Source organism: Convolutriloba macropyga, unplaced genomic scaffold, assembly GCF_964194025.1.
Source record: "Convolutriloba macropyga unplaced genomic scaffold, txConMacr16.3 SCAFFOLD_2062, whole genome shotgun sequence".
Taxonomy (NCBI): Eukaryota; Metazoa; Xenacoelomorpha; order Acoela; family Convolutidae; genus Convolutriloba; species Convolutriloba macropyga.
Genome location: NW_027451418.1, coordinates 9,187 through 28,512, shown reverse-complemented (window position 1 = coordinate 28,512; position 19,326 = coordinate 9,187). Strand labels below are relative to the sequence as shown.

The 19,326-nt window shown below is 35.6% G+C and overlaps 1 protein-coding gene across 1 annotated transcript; it reads left to right on the top strand.

Moving 5' to 3' along the window:
- Positions 1 to 1,157: 1,157 nt before the first annotated feature.
- On the top strand, positions 1,158 to 4,269 carry LOC142356676 (uncharacterized; the record flags this gene model as incomplete). The annotated part of the gene is made up of 3 exons (XM_075408503.1): positions 1,158 to 1,328; positions 1,912 to 2,079; positions 4,086 to 4,269. Coding segments are annotated over exons 1-3 (515 nt in total), but the record flags the coding sequence as incomplete, so codon positions are not given.
- Between the last annotated feature and the right edge of the window lie 15,057 nt (positions 4,270 to 19,326).

The window sequence follows — 19,326 nt, the reverse complement described above, 5'->3', positions numbered from 1 at the left end:
ATCATTGCTTTCTTGGAGTGCAAACTAATGTGTCAGTAATTTGCTGGTCAGAAATAAATAGAGCGGTGCCAACTGCTGTAAATTTTTTAGAAGAAATGTATAGTTTTTTCCCCTCAAAATGCCATTTTTTACAGACACCTGCCACATCTTTAGCAAATGATTTTAATGCATGCATATATATATATATATATATATATATATATATATATATATATATATATATATATTTATAAATCAAAGGCTTTTCCCAGAAAAGAACTTTTTATGAAATATCACATGGCGAAATGTAAACTGCTCATTCTTTGCGCAGCCATGAAGTCTTTTGGTAGCAATGCTAGGCAAAGCGGTGTCTAAAAAATCTTTACAGTTGCCATGAAAAGAAAAATTTTATTTATAACTTCTTTTCTGAGCGAGAACTGCAAAAAAAATTAAAAGAAAGAATGGCAGCAAGCTATTTGAATGCTTTGTTTTGCTATTTTCAGTTTTTTGCTATTTGAATGCTTTGTTTTACTATTTGAATGCTTTGTTTTGCTATTTCCAATTTTTTTTCAGAAAACAGGAAAAAAACAGTCAATCATGTACAACTCAGTTTAAGTTTTGAGAAGCGCAATATCAGAAAATGGAATCAAAATATTTTTGAAAACCGAACTTAACCAGAAAGCAGTGTATTAATTTGAATTTAATTTTCTTAAGTCCAAAATCTTGATTCCAATTATTTCTCTGACGAGGTTTAAAAACCCCGTCTGAATCAAAATTTTCAACCTCTTGGCTGTCTTTTATGGTCTAATTATTCCCTATTCCTTCTGCCACGTTCGATATAAAAATGAAAATGTCTTTTGACCAGAAAGATGTTTCCCCAAAATAAAGTTCATTAAAACAAAATTGTTTAAAGGAATTTAATATTTCGAAGAAATTTTTTATTCGGAAGAACAAATTTTTTTAAAAAAAATACTTAGTTAAACTACTGAAATCCCCTTATTTGCAATAAGACAACTTAGAATCGAGCTAAATTATGGAAAATGTAGTAATTAAGACTTGCAACCGTTGATAATTTTGGGGCCTAAAATTTGAACTCGTCTTCCAAGCCAAAATAAAATTGACAAAAGTTGTGGAAAATTTTTGTTTCGAATAATCAGAAACAGTTGTTTGTTGGCGGATTTGAAGGATGCGATGGTGGAAGCGGATTGCCTCCCTCTTCTTCCACCTCCTGGTTATCACAGGGCTATGTCTAGCCATATTCGAGACAGTGCGCAGTCTATACCAGGGATTCAACAATGTCAACCAGAGTATGCATTGGGTACTCAATAACGAACTTTACCCCGCACCAGGTAACTCCAAGTTGAGGTAATCGCTCAAAACTTCAAAACCACGCGTAAAAATTCACAACCAGGTCATTTTTGAAACAATTAGTGCGTGTAAAAATTCGAAATCTAGTAACGAGCTGGACAATGACTAAAAATGCATAGTCAAGAACCGTAGTTTAAGTCGCGGAAAATCTCAAATTATTAACTTGCAACTCAGTATAACAAATTTAAATGCGAGATTATTAATGGTCTTAAAAGATGTCTCTGATTCAGATGGCTATGTGAAGAGAGTAAGTATTCAAATGGAACCTGTTCAGTATCGATTATCGGCCTTTCATCTTGTTGCTCAGCAAATTTTTTCGGAATTTTTCTTAAAATTTGCGTTAAAAAATGGTACAAGCAATATTTGTGAATACAGTCTCCTCTTCTTATTATGTGCGTTGTAGTAAACTTGGAGTAGAATAAATATCCCACAGGCAGAAAATAACTCTCATTTTGTAAAAACCTTTATCAGATCTAAAACATTTTTTTAATCACATCAGATACAAAACTTCGTAAATTACTGGTTTTTAACTAGCGAACATTCCTTGTTCGTCTTTTTTTGTAGCTGTGTTCTCGCGAGTGCTATCAAAACGGGGGCAGATAGAAGATGACCCTTTGACCTTGGGACACTCTTGTACTCTAACAGGAAGAGAGGCGGGCAGGGTATACAGGAGTGATCAAGCAGAGCACGTCAACCTCACCCTCAAAAACGAACCATGGCAACTCTGCAAAGGTAGCATCCTTATCAATAGTTGTAACATTAATTATGATATTAGTTGGCATATTTAAAAAGTAACAAAAAACAATAAAAATATGAAGGCGAAGAAATAATTATTCACATTGTGGTCTTCACGACATGCTGAACTTTCGACCAATCATTAGGAATATTTTAACCCTGGTGCAAATTTGCAATCAATCCATGTATTTTTAAATAACTTTTGTGAACAACGCTTACCTTAGAATAAATTGCTGATTTTTGAAACATGGAAGCATGAATTGTCCGGCTAAGATAGTAAGTAGATTTTACGTAAATTCAATTTACAAAAAATTTTAATTAGATTTTACAAATACACAAGCGTTGTCCACGACCCCTCGTAGGGCAGCAAAACTCGCTTAGGGACAAACGACTCGTAACGGTTTAACATTAATTTCCTTCAATCTGCAATTGGTTTCCATAAACTAAGAGCCGCGTGAAATACTCTCACGTTTTAGCATTGATTATATAACTGCTCAATCAGCAATTTAAAATGTTTTGGTCGGCGTCTGGAATGTCCAAATTAAACACTACTACGCAAAATATTCCAGACAAAACAGCCCCAAATTCCCTCATTTTATTTTTATTAAATGTGCACTGACAAAAAATAAACAGTTTAAGATGGCCAAAAACTTCACTCCATACAACAAAATTTGTTTTCTGAAGCCACAAAAACTAATCTGAAAATGTAACTTCGATTCAGCAATACTATTGTGAATTTGTTCCATTTGTATGTTTTCGGTTGTGATTTTTATGGTATCTAATTTAGAAGAAAAAAGAGCAGAAAAAATGAAAAATTAATGAGTCGAAATTAAAAATTCATTCTCCATGTTCTATAAATTGTTCTCTAGTTCTGCTTGAAACCCCGTGAATTAATAAATATAATCTAGATAAGAACTATATAACAAAAAATAACTCAATGCACAAATAACGAAATAATTAATTAATTTTGTTTTTTTTACATGGCAATTCACCCAATGCCAATTATCCAGCAAGTCAAATACCCATTTTTTTAATAATTCAATTATAAAATAACAGTAGTTGGCATTATACGCATGTCATGACATAGTTAAATGGATAAGTTTATCTCATGTACAGTTGTTACAGTTTCATACACAATTCCATGGACCACTGAGACAAAGCCATGGCGCATCAAGCATGTCAAAATTAATTCACTTTACTTTTCTAAACTTGTAAATGTTTTTTTATTACATTCTAAATTATCTCACAGAGCCGTTACACGGCTATATTTTTTTTAGTAATCTGCTAAGTATTTCTGTTGGTTCTAAAATATGCTGCGGAAAACCAATTCCTTGAAATTTTGTTTGTTGGAGAGATAAATTATTCTCCAGCAAAATGAAAAGAAACAAATGCAATGAAGAAGGATAGTTTGAGCAGCAACTACAGAGTTTTTTTCCGTAACGTTTATATCTTCAATTTCGCATTTTTGCCACTGCTGACACTCAGTTGTTAACATTCCAAATCAGAAATCAGACCAAAAGTTTTGATTCCATTAGTTCTGCAGGATAAGCAATTTTGGAGAAAAATTTTTATTTAGCTGTAAATTGAGGACAAAAATTCCAAAATTTGCCAAACAAATTTAAAATTGCGAAAAGTGTTTTAAACTTTTATGCTTTTTGTAATAATGAAAAGCCACAAAAAATAAGCCCGCAATGGTTTCTCCTGAAAAAATTCTCTCCCAAGCATTTCTCTTTTGATGTGTGGTGAAGAAGACGTAGAAGTGTTTCAGCATCGATAACTTCTCAAAGAAAATGAGTTTCAAAGATCTGATTTAATTATTCGACGCTAAAGTAGATTTACGGAGCTAAGAATTCGGAAAAAATTTCCGTAATTCGGAAAAAAATCAATTTCTCTCAAATCGGCACGAAAAGTCCGAAAAATTTGGCGCCGAAAAAACATGGCGCTGAAATTTTTATTTGTTCAACATTGCTTATTACAGCATCATGCAGTTAGTTGTTTTGTAGGTCCCCGTGAGTGGAGAACTGGTTCGTATTTGACAGTCGAAGGGACACCTCCATCTCCACCTCAATCCAAACAGACGTCCTCGAACGACTCCCTCAGTCACAATGCCCCACAGTCCAGACCCATGCCAAGTGTTGCCCTATTTATGGGCATTTTACCATTTTACGATAAAGCTAAGCTAATGAGGTTGGTTTTACTTTATCAAGAATATTCCATTTTTCCTCAAATTGTTAGTTCCTTGTTTTTAGGAATCATCTCTTTTCAAACTAATTGGACTTGATTTTAAACACAAACAAATTAAACATTTATCAGTCTTAACATGAGCGTCAGGAATTTTTTCATGCCCAATAAATATCTGACACACACTGTGCAATTTTACTCACGCTTGTTTACGATACTTTTATTTTTGTAATCTCGTGGTGTGATAACTCAAGAAGTTACAAGAAGTATTGATGCAACAATTATCAAATAATTAGTGATATAAATGAAAGTAAGCGTTTCATTAGCAAACGTGAATTAATTAGCTCACAAAAAAGACGTCAGCACCTCATAATGAAAACATAATTTCAGGATACAAACTCTTAACGAACGGTTCTCTCTGTTATTTGAAATTCAAGAAGGATACTATTTGATCAGTTTTGAAATTATGAACACTTTGAATACAATTTCGGACAACTAATCATTTCAGTAATCTGTAGCTAAGTACTCTGATTTTAAGCTTTCTAACTTTTGTCTTTTTGGGGACGATCTCGAGATTGAAATTTATCATTTCTCTAATTTGACTACGTTTTGTACATGAAAGTTCATCTGAACAGTTTGGCCCGACTCTATATCCAAAGAAAATTTTGCTTACTTTGCGATAATTTACACTGATTTATTCAAAATTTGTGCTAAATCAGCCCATTTAATCTGTCCCATTAAACAAAACTGTTTAGATTGACGCAAACGTCTCCGTAAAACAGAACAGAGCGTTTCTCATTCATCATAGTTACCTTCAGCAAGATTATAAGTCACAGTTTCTAATTTTTTCTCAATTCTACATCGTTTCTCGACCATTTGAAATGAATTTTAACCGAATTTTTCAATGCAAACTCGTTTGCTCTTTTACTGATCGGCTTTAAATGGCAAATTAGATGCAGCTTTCACTGCAATTTCATTAGCATATCTATGAATTCTAGAACTTAAATTGTCAAAAGAAGTTATCATTTAAATTAAGGAGAAGATTCATAATAAGTTTTTCTTAAATTCAGCAGTCCTCAAAAAACGGGTTTTAAATTATGTCGAAATATTCAAACATTATTCTAAACATAGGAAATTTAAAAAATGTAGGCTTATGGCGAGAACTCATTGAGCATTACTAAATTGATGAACTTATCTTGAGAAAACAAAAACAAAAGCTTCAATAAATTTTAAAAACTGTAATGTCAATAATAGTTGTTTTAAAATTTTTAGCAGAGGAATTTAGCGATATGAATGCTAGTTGAGTTACTCATTTATTATATCCGCTGCCATAAAAACTGATGCAAAAAATTTTGAGAGTTCTAGATCCAGTAAAATTTTGCCTGTTTAACTCTGACTCATATTTATTGTTTAATTGCAATTCAAGAATTCTCAGAAATGAACAAGAAAAAAATATGAAAAGATTAGAACCGACAAACGAAGCTGCATATAACATTAGATTTATTCAATTTTTTCAATGTATCGAAGTTTTGAACTGTTGAAGTTTTCTGCTTTTTTGTCTCTCTACAATTTTGAGTTCAATTTCCTACATCTATTTCTGCCAAGCCTAATTTTTACGTAGAAATGCCGCCTTCTTTTTGTTCCAGACCTAGTAAGCGTTTTTTTGTTTATCTCTCACTCATATTTTTTTTATTTTCAATTCTAGTGTTCTCAGAATTAAATAAGTACAAGTATTTTGTGAAAAAAATAGCACCGATAAACGAAGCTGCATATAACATTAGATATATTCGATTTTTCATTGTATTGAGGTTTTGAACTGTAGAAAATTTTTGCCTTTTTGTCTTTATACAGTTTTGAGTTCAATTTCAAAAATCTGTTTCTGCGAAGCCTAATTTTAACGTAGAATTGCAGCTCTCTTTTTGTTGCTTTGTGGTGCTGTTGCCTGATTGCGAAGGATAACTTCAGCTCCAGATTATATAGCACAAGTTAGAAACTTTCAATATTTGGTTTTACTTATTGTGTCGTTTGTAACCGTCCTCTATTGCCTGTACACTAATGCAGAAGTTTTGACAATCAGTCAAATATGCATTTTCTTATTTCCAATAGCTCGTTTTTTAAACGTAAGCATCCAAATTCCATTATGAAAAGCTAGGTTTAAGATGGATTCCAACGTCTCCGTAAACAGTGCATTTCTAAATTATCAGTTACAGTAAGCAAGATTATAACCACAGTTTCATTTTTTCAATTGTGTGTTTTTCCATGTTTTTGGATAGAATATTACGGAAGTATCTCCCTGAACACAATTTTTAGATGCATTCGTCTTTGTTCGTCTATGACGGCAATTTATCAACTAACTCATCAGATGGAGATTTTAATCTATAGAATTTTTGTTTTCAAAATTGTCTAACTAATTTGACTCTCAATGTACAGCATCTTTATGATCAACTGTTTTTCAGTTTGTATGTTAAAGATTATTCCAATAAAAGCAATTTCCAGATTGTTTTGTAATTAAATGTTTTGTCGTTTAATATTTTTGTTTATTAAGTACTGTCTTCTAATTGGTTTTTGCCTAAAATCCTTCAAAGTTAAGGTTGAAAGTTTTGCCGCTTAATGGATAAAAAAAATTTTCTGCCTAATTGAGTTTCTACTTAAAATCCTAATCCCCTTTTTAGTTGAAAAGTTATCGTGCTCATACGGAGTGAGTTAAGATAAGAGGCCATGCCAAGAATAATTTTATTATTTGAGTGAAACTTCTGAGACAACGCCGGGGACAAAGTTAGAGACTTTTCTCCCCGATTTGATTCTCAGTGTCCAGCGTCTTCATGATCAACTGTTTTTCAGTTTGTATGTGAAAGATTACTCCGATAAAAGCATCTTTCTAGTTTTCTTTGTACTTAAATGTATTTTTGTTTATTATTTTTCCCTTGTCTGAGATATCTAGACAATGTGTTCCAAAGACTACTTTAAAGCCACAAAAAATTATTCCCACTGATAGGGTTCTTTGAAAGTTCTAACATCATTAATACAGCCCTAGGCAATCTTTAGGCTAAAGAAATACACAATAGAATTTTTTTTCAAATTACTTCAATCATTTGACTCTTAGACTTCAGCGTCTTCATGATCAATTGCTTTTCAGTTTGTATGTGAAAGAATGTGCCGGATAAAAGCGTCTGTCCAGTTTTCTTTGTAACTAAATGTTTCTTTATTTTTTTTCCGTTCGACTGAGTTATCTGGACAATGAGTACCAATGACTACTTTAAAAACATAAAAAACGATACCCACTTATAGGGTTTTTCTCGAATTCTTACATCATTAAAACAGCCCTAGGCACTTTTTGGGCTCGACAATTTTTAAAAACTGTGTTGGTAAAAAGAGATATCGAAAAACAAATACGGCTTCATGGTAAACAGCTTAGATCAGTAGAGAATTTCGGGAAAAACGTTATAAATGCTGGATTGACCTAAAATGAAATGATACAAAAGTAAAAATATTTTCCTGAAAACATAACTGTATTTTGGATGCTATTATCAAAATGGATTTTCGGGTCCCTTATTCAAGTTCTGTGTTTTAGTTGGTTTTCGCCTAAAATCCTTCAAAGTTAAGTTTGAAAGTTTTGCCGCTTAATGGCTACAAAATTTTTTTGACTAATTGAGTTTCTATTTAAAATCGTCAGCCTCTTTTTAGTTGAATAGTTGTCGTGCTCAGACGGAGTGAGTGCAGATAATAAGCCATGCCAAGATTAAATTCATTTGTTGAGTGAAACGTCTGAGACAGCGTCTGGGACAGAGCTATAGACTTAAAAATTTTGCGTGTTTAACTCTCACTTATATAATTTTTTTCAATACAAGAATTCTCAGAATTGAACGGGTAAAAAAAACTTTTATGAAAAAAAATTTATTCAATTTTCTCAGTGTATCGAAGTTTTGAACTGCTGAAATTTTTTGCATTTTTGTCCCTCTACAATTTTAAGTTCAATTTCATTCAATCTGTTTCTGCTGAGCCTAATTTTTACGTAGAAGTGCCGCTCTCTCTTTGTTGCTTTGTCGCGCTGTTGCGTGATTGCGAAGGACAACTTCAGTTCCAGATTACATAGCAGAAAATAGAAACTCTGATTTTAAATAATGTGTCGCTTGTAATCGCCCTCTAATGCCTGTACTGGAATGCGGAAATTTTGACAATCAGTCAAAGAAGCATTTTCTTAATTCCAAAAGCTCATTTTTTTAATTTCAGCATCAAAATTCCATTATGAGAAGCAGTTCCATTTTTTCAATTGTATGATCTTTTTCCATGTCTTTGGATTAAATATTACAGAAGTATCCTCCTGAATACGATTTTTAGATGCATTAGAAAACTTTCTTTTACAAGTTTTCTCACTCATTTGGCTCTTAGTGTCCAGCGTCTTCATTATCAAATGCCTCTCAGTTTTTATGTGAAAGCTTATTCCGATAAAAGCATCTTTCCAGTTTTCATTTTAATTAAAAGTTTTTTCGTTAAATTTTTCCCTTTGTCTGAGATATCTAGACAATGAGTTCCAAAGACTACTTTAGAACCACAAAAAACTGTTGCCACTAATAGGGTTCTTTGAAAGTTCTTACATCATTAATACAGACCTAGGCAATCTTTAGGCTAAAGAGTTTCCAAAAATACGGTGGAAAAAGAAGAGAAGGTATCGCGAAAAAATACGGCTTTATGCTTTTAGAATATCGATCAAACTCTAGTCTTAAATTTAGTGAGAATTAGAAAGAAAGTTTAACTTACCAGATTAGAAAGACAAAAGCAAATTGATTTTAATCAGAGAATTTATATAAATGAATCGTCAAGAAATCGTGCTTAGAATCAATATTCCGTTCAAATTGGTAAATTTGGATAACTAATATTAGAGTGAGATTAATTGATGTAAAATCTTCCCAGCATGTATTAAATGATTATGATATCTCCGGAAGTGTGAATAAATTCTTAGAAAAGTGCAAATGCTTTCCATTTATGAATCCTTTTGCGACTGATTTGCAGAAGCAAACCATATTGGTAAACCTTGAGACCCCCACTATAAAACATGGTGCTATGATTAGTTTTGTATCTTGACTTTCTCGCACTGATAATGGGTATATATACAGCTGATTTTTGAGTCCTTTTTCATCCCCAAAATAAAATCACCATGTTGATCTAATAAAAAGATCTCTCCTGTAAATCTCTAAATTCTACTATAAAATATCATTCTTGTTATTCTCTCATTTTGAGAAATTTATTTTTCTACTTAGAGAAAAACGCTTTTTTTCCGCTTGCGAAAACCCATAACCCAACAGGTTATGGGCCCAGCAATTTTCTAAGTCTTAAAACTAATTTGTAATACAAAACTAATTTGTTGTTGGCAGTCATAATCCTTTTCTGCTTAGTACCTTTTCTTTTCACAACTGTTTTGCCTGCTCAAACTACGATGGATCAAAAGACAGTGAAGCTGCTGACCTACGCAGGAAAGGCACAGAACTTTCCAATCTGGAGCACGAGATTTGTGGCAATAATGCAGACTAAGGGACTCTACAAATCACTACTTGGGACAGAGGAGCAACCCAACGAGCCTGCACCACTCGCCAATGGGGCGAGCAATGACGAAAAGAAGAACCACAAGGTGCAGAAGGATGCATATGAGAAGGAGGTTGCAGACATCAAGGAGAGACGTAACAATGTGTGGTGCCATCTGGCACTGACTATCGATGCAACAACTCTTATGCTGATGAGACATGACTGTGTGGGAGACGACGGCATCGGAGATGAAGCAAAGGCTTGGAAAATTTTGCAATAGACATATCAGAGTGTGGAGACGCCGACAGTTGTGTTTTTGTTAGCACAGCTTGCTCGACTGCAACTTGAGGACGCTGAGGATTTGCATAGCTTCTTCATCAGAGGTCAGGAGTTGCTCACAAGGCTACAAAAAGCAGGGGAAGCAGTCTCAGAGACCCTCTTCAACTGGTCCGGCTTGGTCCTCAATGGTCTGCCAATGAGGTATGAAAGTTTTGTTATACAGGAAAGCTTTAACCCGGCAACGAACCTCACAGAGTTGAGGAAAAGGCTGCAGAACTTCCCTGAGAGCACAGCACAGAGGCACAAGGGACAAAGTGGTTCAGTGGCACTGGCAGTGAAGAGTGACTTCAAGAAGGGACCCAAGAAAGGAAACTGTGTGTGGGATCCCTGGACACTTTGCCAAGGACTGCAGGAGGAAGGAGACAGCACAATGCAACAAGTGTGGTGAGAAAGGTCACCTAGACAGGGCATGCAAGAGACAAAGGGATGGAGGCAAACAAAAGTCAGTGGCAATGGGTGCAACAGTGGCTTCACCAGACGAGTAGTACGGGGCAGCTCTTACCCAGTGGAAGACAGCAGGCATGCTAGTGGACAGTGGTTGTACAGATATTATGGTGACAAACATCGATGCGTTCCTGGATTTTGTGCCCATTCAATCAGTGGTCAGGAATCCCAACGGAGAGGCTTCCAGAGTGGGTGGCAGAGGCTGTGTGAGGATCAGCATACCCTCAAACAAAGGGGAATTCCAATGGGAACTTAAAAATGTTTTGTGCGTGCCGGACTTTTCTTCAAACCTCCTAACTGTCTCAAGATGCACGGAGTGGGGACATAGCTTCACTTTCGAGAAAGGAAACAGCTGCATGAAACTCCAGAAGGGAATTCGGGTAAAACTAACACATAAAAATAATGTGTTTTACTTACCCTGCAGCGTTCTAGAATTCAAGACGAGTTCCAACAGCAAGAAACTTGACAGTGCAAGGAAGTGGCACAGACGATTGGGTCATTTGAATCAATCGGATGTGGTCAGGAATGCACCAGAAACAGTGGGGGAACTCGATGATGTATGCAATGTGTGCGCATTGGCCAAGATCACAAAGAATCCAGTACCAAGAGTGGCAGAGACCCAAGCAGAAGAGAAGCTGGAGAGGGTGTTCACAGACGTGATGGGACCTTTCAGAGTAGAGCCACTGTCAGGGTTCCGGTTCTGCATTGTGTTTGCAGACCAGTACACGAAGTTTGTGTTTGTGGACTTGCTTAAGGCAAAGAGTGAAGCACTTGCCAGCCCGAAGAAATTTGTTCTCAGTGTGGGGACGCCCAAGAAGCTGAGGCAAGACAATGCGAAGGAGTTTCTCACAGAGCAGTTGAAGACATACGGCTTAGATGCAGGCATTCTACAGGAGAAGACAATACCAGAGACGCCACAACAGAATGGGTTAGCTGAGAGGTGCAACAGGACGCTGCTGGAGATGACAAGATGTTTGCTCATTGACTCAGGACTTCCCAAGATGATGTGGGGAGCAGCAATTCTTCACGCAGCAAAGATCAGAAACTCGGTTGTGAGACGAGAAGAAAAATTCCCAGCAGAGTTGATCAGAGGTATAAAACCTAAGCTTCCAATTAGTAAACTGTCTATTTTTGGTTGCACAGTCTTCATGAGGAAGCGGGACAGACATGTCAGCAAACTTGAACCCAAGGCACTAGAAGGAAAGTTTGTGGGTTACACTGAAGGAGACAACGGATACCTGGTGTACGTACCCAACACACGCAAGGTTGTGGCAGTTCAAGATGTGATCATCAAGGAGTCCGAAATGGGCTCAATCTCTGACAACACAGAGACGCCCGACCTACTAGATGAGAGGTCACAGCAACTGGGGATCTGGCACCCAGATGATGGTCATCAAGACGATGGCAACAAAGAGGGGCACATCTACTGCAATCAAGGAAGAGTGGCGTGACGCAGAGATCGTGAACACTCGAGAAACGACACTGAGACGAGATGCCTCAGATGTTGAGGAAGCAGCACTGGATGAAGAATCTACTGCAACAAGAGGGAGTCTCAGAGACTCTGCGTCATTGGAAGACAGTGAAACGGAGGACTTCTCACAGACAGTTGGCTTCCTTGAAGGGGCACCGGAGCAAGCAGACGGGGCAGAGCCCAGACGAGGGACACGATCAAGGAATGTTCCGCATTTTTTGGAGAAGTCAGGACCCATCTTGCTGTGACTGAGGGTAACTATGTGGAACCCAAAACAGTCTACGAAGCCAAGCAAGCTGACGAATGGGACCAGTGGTACCGGGCAATGAATGATGTGGTCAAGGCACTCCAAGACAACGAGACTTGGGACCTAGTGAGACCATCCACAGACAGGGACGTCATACCGGGCAAATGGATCCACAAAGTGCAATAGGTACACACTGGTCAAGTCGACAAATACAAAGCACGCTATGTGGCAAAAAAACTTCAAACAAATGGAAGGACTGGACTACTTTGAGACTTTTGCGCCTAACGGTAAGCCAGAGACTTTCAAAATTCTACTTCAGCTATCAGCGAAGCAGGGCCATGTGATGCACCATTTTGATGTCAAGACTGCTTTCCTGCACTCACCAATCGAGGAAGAAGTGTATCTGGAACAGCCACAGGAGTTTGTAAAACGCGCATCAGATGGAGAGAAGTTAGTATGTCGACTATATAAATCAATTTATGGTTTCAAACAGGCTGCTAACAACTGGTACAAAGAGCTGGCAAACTTCCTACTGAGACAGGGGTTCGCCAGAAGCAGGAACGATCTCTGCTTGTTCGCAAGATCGGAAGCAGAGGATCACACCTTCATCTTGGTCTGGGTTGACGACGTCATAGTAGCATCAAGATATATGACAGTGATCTCCGATGTCAAGAAGGCACTAGAGGCAACATTTAACATGGAAGACAGAGGGAGACTACACTGGTTTCTGGGCTTTAGAATCAGACAAGAAGAGGGCAAAGTCACAGTCGACCAAGAACGCTACATAGAAACAATGCTTGAGCGGTTTCAAATGGATCAATGCAAACTCCCAAGAACTCAGCTAATTTGAATTTGAAACTTCAGACAGCACAGAACGGAGACAAAGAAGTGGACCAGAGGATCTACAGAAGCTTGGTTGGATCACCTCTTTATCTGGCCAAACAGACGAGGCCAGACATCACGTTCACAGTCAGCATTCTGTCCAGGCACATGAACGCACCTACCAATCAACACTGGCTATGCGGAAAATGACTTCTACGATATCTTCAATGTTTAAAAAGTTTAAAACATACTTATACAAAAGAGGCTAGTTTTGATTTAGTGGGGGAAAGTGGTGCAGATTGGTCTGGAGATGTGAACGACAGAAAATCAACAACGGGCTAATAATTCAAGCTCAACGGACGTGGCGCAGCACTCAGCAGGGGTGTCAAGAAGCAGGCCACAGTTGTTCTTTCTTCACCAGAAGCAGAATATCAGGGCATGGCAACAACAGTTCAGGAAGCACTCTACCTGAAACAATTTCTAGAGGATTTTGGCATCCAACAGAAACGTTCAATAGCAATTGGGGAGGACAACCAAAGTTGTATCAGACTTTGCCAAAACCCAGTCATGCACAAGAGGAGCAAGCACATCGAGACAAAGTTTCTTTTCAATCGGGACAAGACGGAGGATGGGACTATTTCAATTCATTACGTTTCTACAGACAAAATGGCAGCGGACATCTTCACAAAATCCTTACCCGTTCCGAAAATGGAAACATTCAGGGCAGTTTTGATGGGAACAGACTCCACGCAATCAGCTCAAGTTTGAGTGGAAGTGTTAGAATATCGATCAAACTATAGTCTTAAACTTAGTGAGAATTAGAAAGAAAGTTTAACTTACCTGATTAGAAAGACAAAAGCAAATTGATTTTAATCAGAGAATTTATATAAATGAATCGTCAAGAAATGGTGCTTAGAATCAATATTCGGTTCAAATTGATGACTCTAGAAAACTAATACTAGAGAGAGATTATTTGAAGTAAAATCTTCCCAGCATGTATTAAATGATTATGATATCTCCGGAAGTATGAATGAATTCTTAGAAAACTGCAAATGCATTCCATTTACGGTTCCCTTTGCGACTGATTTGCAGAAACAAACCATATTGGGTAACCCTTGCAACCCCCACTATACATCATGGTGCTGTGATTAGTTTTTTATCTTGACTTTCTCGCACTGATAATGGGTATATATAGAGCTGATTTTTGAGTCCTTTTTCATCCCCAATTTAAAATCACCATGTTGATCAAATAATGAGATCTCTCCTGTAAATCTCTAAATTCTACTGTAAAATATCATTCTTGTTATTCTCTCATTTTGAGAAATTTATTTTTCTGCTGAGTTAAAAACGCTTTTAATCCGCTTGCGAAAACCCATAACCCAACATATGCTAAACAGCTTAGAGCGGTAGAGAATTTGAGGAAAAATATTATAAATGCTGGATTGACACAAAATGAAATGTTACAAAAAAAATATATTTTATACGAAAAATAACTGTATTTTGGGTGCTATTATGCAAATGGATTTTGGACTACCGTTTTTAAGTACTGTCTTCTAATTGGTTTTCGCGTAAAATCCTTCAAAGTTTAGTTTGATATTTTCGCCGATTAATGGCTACAAAAAATTTTTATCTGCCTTATTGTGTTTCTACTTAAAATCCTAAGCCCCTTTTTAGTTGACTATTTATCGTGCTAAGACGGAGTGCGTTCAGATAAAAGGTCATGTCAAGATAAATTTCAATCTTTGACTGAAACTTCTGGGACATCACCGGGGACAGAGTCATAGACTTTTCTCACTCCTTTGATTCTCAGTGTCCAGCGTTTTCATGATCAACTGCTTTTCAATTTGTTTAAAAAAGATTTTTCCGATAAAAGCATCTTTCCAGTTTTCTTTGTAATTAAATGTTTTTTCGTTTAATTTTTTCACTTTGTCTGAGATATCTAGACAATGAGTTCCAATGACTACTTTAAAGACAAAAAAACTATTCCCACTGATAGGGTACTTCTAAAGTTCTTACATCATTAATACACCCCTAGGCAATCTTTAGTTTAAAGAAATACAAGATAGATATTTTTATTTTCAAAGTTATTTCACTCATTTCGCTCTCAGTGTTCAGCGTCTTCATGATCAACTGCTCATCAGTTTGTATGTGAAAGAAAGTTCCTAATAAAAGCGTGTGTCCAGTTTTCTTTGTAACTAAATTTTTCTTCATATTTTCCCTTCGACTGAGTTATCTGGACAATGAGTACCAATGACGACTTTAAAAGCATAAAAAAACGATAGGCACTGATAGGGTTGTTCTCAAATTCTAGCATCATTAAAACAGCCGTAGGCAGTATTTGGGCTAGAGAATTTAAAAAAGTGCGTTGGTAAAAAGAGAGATATCGCCAAACAAATGCGGCTTTATGGTAAACAGCTCAGATCAGTAGAGAATTTCGGGCAAACCGTTATAAATGCTTGATTGACCTAAAATGAAATGCTACAGAAATAAAAAAAAAATTTCCTAATAGCATAAGTCTATTTTGGATGCTTTTATCCAAATGGATTTTTGAGTCCCTTCTTTAAGTACTGTCTTCTAGTTGGTTTTAGCCTAAAGTCCTTCAAAGTTTAGTTTTTCTTTTTGGCGCCCAATGACTACAAATATTTGTTTTCCTTATTGAGTTCTTGCTTAAGTTCCTAAGACTCAGACAAAGTGAATTCAGATAACGAGCCATGCCCAAATTAAAGTCATTGATTGAGTGCCTCTTCTGCGACAGCGCCTGGTACCAGATCTAGTAAACGTTTTTTTGTTTATCTCTCACCCATATTTTTGTTTATTTTCATTTCTAGAACTCTCATAATTAAACATGTAGAAAAATTTTATGAAAAGATTAGAGCCGACAGAAGAAGCTGCACATAACATTAGATAAATTCATTTTTTTCAATGCATTGAAGTTTTGAACTGTAAAAATTAATTGTTTTTTGTCTCTCTGCAGTTCCGTGTTCAATTTCAGACATCGCTATCTGCCAAGTTATTTTTAACGTAGAACTGCTGCTCTCTTTTTTTGCTTTGTCGCGCTGTTGCTTGATTGCGAAGAAAAACTTCACTTCCAGATTACATAGCAGAAGTGAAAAAATATCGGTATTTGGTTTTACTTTTTATCTCGTTTGTAACCGTCTTCTATTGCCTGTACTAAAATTCAGAAGTTTTGATAACCAAAAAAATAAGTGTTTTCTTATTACCAATTGCTCATTTTTTAATGTAATCAAAAAAACTCTATTAAGAAAAACTACCTTCAAAATTGATTCGAACGTCTCGGTAAACCATGCATTTCTAAATTATCAGTTACAGTAAGCAAGATTGCTTATCACAGTTTCATTTCTTTAATTGTATAATGTTTTTCCATGTTTTTGGATTGAATATTACAGAAGTATCCTCCTGAACACAGTTTTTAAATGCATTTGTCTTTGCTGCTATATGACGGCAATTTATCAACTATATCATCACATATAATTTCTACACAATAGAAAATTTATATTTCAAAGATATTTCGTTCAATTGAATCTCAGTGTCGAGCGTCTTCATGATCAACTGCTTTCCAGTTTGTATGTGAAAGATTTTTCCGATAAAATTACCTTTCCAGTTTTCTTTGTAATTAAATGTTTTTTTGTTTATTAATTCCCTTTGTCTGAGATATCTAGACAATGAGTAACAATGACTATTTTAAAAGCATAAAAAACCACACCCACTGATAGGGTTTTCTCAAAAGTTTACAGAATTAAAACAGCCCTAGGGCCAGAGAATTTGCAAAAATTGCGTTGGTAAAAGTAGAGATTTTGCAAAACAACTACGGCTGTATGATAAACAGCTTAGATCAGTAGAGAATATCGGGAAAAACGTTATAAATGCTGTATCGATCTGAAACGAACTACTATAAAAGTACATACTTTTTCCTTAAATTATAACTGTATTTTGTATGCTATTATCCAAATGAATTTTGACTCCCCTCTTTAAGTACTGTTTTCTAGTCGGTTTTCGCCTAAAATCCTTCAAGTTAAGTTTGAAACTTTTGCCGTTTAATGGCTACAAAAATTCGATTACCTAATGGAGTTTTTTCTTAAAACCCTCAGTCCTTTATAGTTGAAAAGTTATCGTGCTCAGTCAGAGTGAATTTAGATAATGAGCCATGCCCAGAGTGAAGTCAGTCAATGAGTAAAAATTCTGAGACAGCGCCTGGGACAGACCTAGTAAGCGTTGGTTTGTTTATCTCTCACTCATAGTTTTTGTTTTTTTTCGATTTTAGAGTCCTCAGAATCAAACCAGTACAAATAATTTGTAAAACGATTAGGACCGACCAACGTAGCTGCGTATAACATTAGATATATTCAATTTTTCAATGTATTAAAGTTTTGAACTGTAGAAGCTTAAATTTTACTTAGAACTGCAGCTATCTTTTTATTGCTTTGTAGCGCTGTTGCGTGATTGCAAAGGAAAACCTCAGTTCCAGATTACATAGCAAAAGTGAAAAAATTTCAGTATTTGGTTTTACTTTTTGTCTCGTTTGTAACCGTCTTCTATTGCCTGTACTAAAATTCAGAAGTTTTGATAACAAAAAAAATAAGCGTTTTCTTATTACCAATTGCTCATTTTTTAATGTAATCAAAAAAACTCTATTAAGAAAAACTACCTTCAAAATTGATTCCAACGTCTCCGTAAACCATGCTTTTCTAAATTATCAGTTACAGTGAGCAAGATTACTTATCACAGTTTCATTTCTTTAATTGTATAATGTTGCTCCATGTTTTTGGATTGAATATTACAGAAGTATCCTCCTCAACACAGTTTTTAAATGCATTTGTCTTTTCTGCTATTTGACGGCAATTTATCAACTAACTCATCACATATAATTTTTACTTAATAGAAAATTTTTATTTCAAAGATATTTCGTTCAATTGACTCTCAGTGTCGAGCGTCTTCATGATCCACTGCTTTTCAGTTTGTATGTGAAAGATTTTTCCGATAAAATTACCTTTCCAGTTTTCTTTGTAATTAAATGTTTTTTTGTTTTTTAATTCCCTTTGTCTGAGATATCCAGACAATGAGTAACAATGACTATTTTAAAAGCATAAAAAACCATACCCACTGATAGGGTTTTCTCAAAAGTTTACAGCATTAAAACAGCCCTAGGCAATCTCTGGGCCAGAGAATTTGCAAAAATTGCGTTGGTAAAAGTAGAGATTTTGCAAAACAACTACGGCTGTATGATAAACAGCTTAGATCAGTAGAGAATATCGGGAAAAACGTTATAAGTGCTGTATCGATCTGAAACGAACTCCTATAAAAGTACATACTTTTTCCTTAAATTATAACTGTATTTTGTATGCTATTATTCAAATGGATTTTGAGTCCCTTCATTAAGTACTGTTTTCTATATGGTTTTCGCCTAAAATCCTTTAGAATTAAGTTTGAAACTTTTGCCGCTTAATGGCTACAAAAATTCGATTACCTAATGGAGTTTTTTCTTAAAACCCTCAGTCCTTTTTAGTTGAAAAGTTATCGTGCTCAGTCTGAGTGAATTTAGATAAAGAGCCATGCCCAAAGTGAAGTCATTCAATGAGTAAAGCTTCTGAGACAGCGCCTGGGACAGACCTAGTAAGCGTTTGTTTGTTTATCTCTCACTCATATCTTTTGTTTTTTTTGATCTTAGAGTCCTCAGAATTAAACCAGTACAAATAATTTGTAAAAAGATTAGGACCGACCAATGGAGCTGCGTATAACATTAAATATTTTCAGTTTTTCAATGTATTAAAGTTTTGAACTGTAGAAGCTTAACTTTTACTTAGAATTGGAGCTCTCTTTTTGTTGCTTTTTAGCGCTGTTGCGTGATTGCAAAGGAAAACCTCAGTTCCAGATTACATAGCAATAGTGAAAAAATTTCAGTATTTGGTTTTACTTTTTGTCTCGTTTGTAACCGTCTTCTTTTGCCTGTACTGTAATGCAGAATATTTGACAATCAATCAAATAAGAATTTTCTTATTTGCAACAGCTCATTTTTTTAATGTAACCATCAAAATCCCATTATGAAAAGCTACATTTAAAATTGATTGCAATATCTTTGTAAACCGTGCATTTAAAAATCATCAGTTCCAGTAAGCAGGATTATTATTCACAGTTTCTTCTTTTTCAATTGTATAATGTTTTTCCATGTTTTTGGATTGAATATTACAGAAGTATCCTGCTG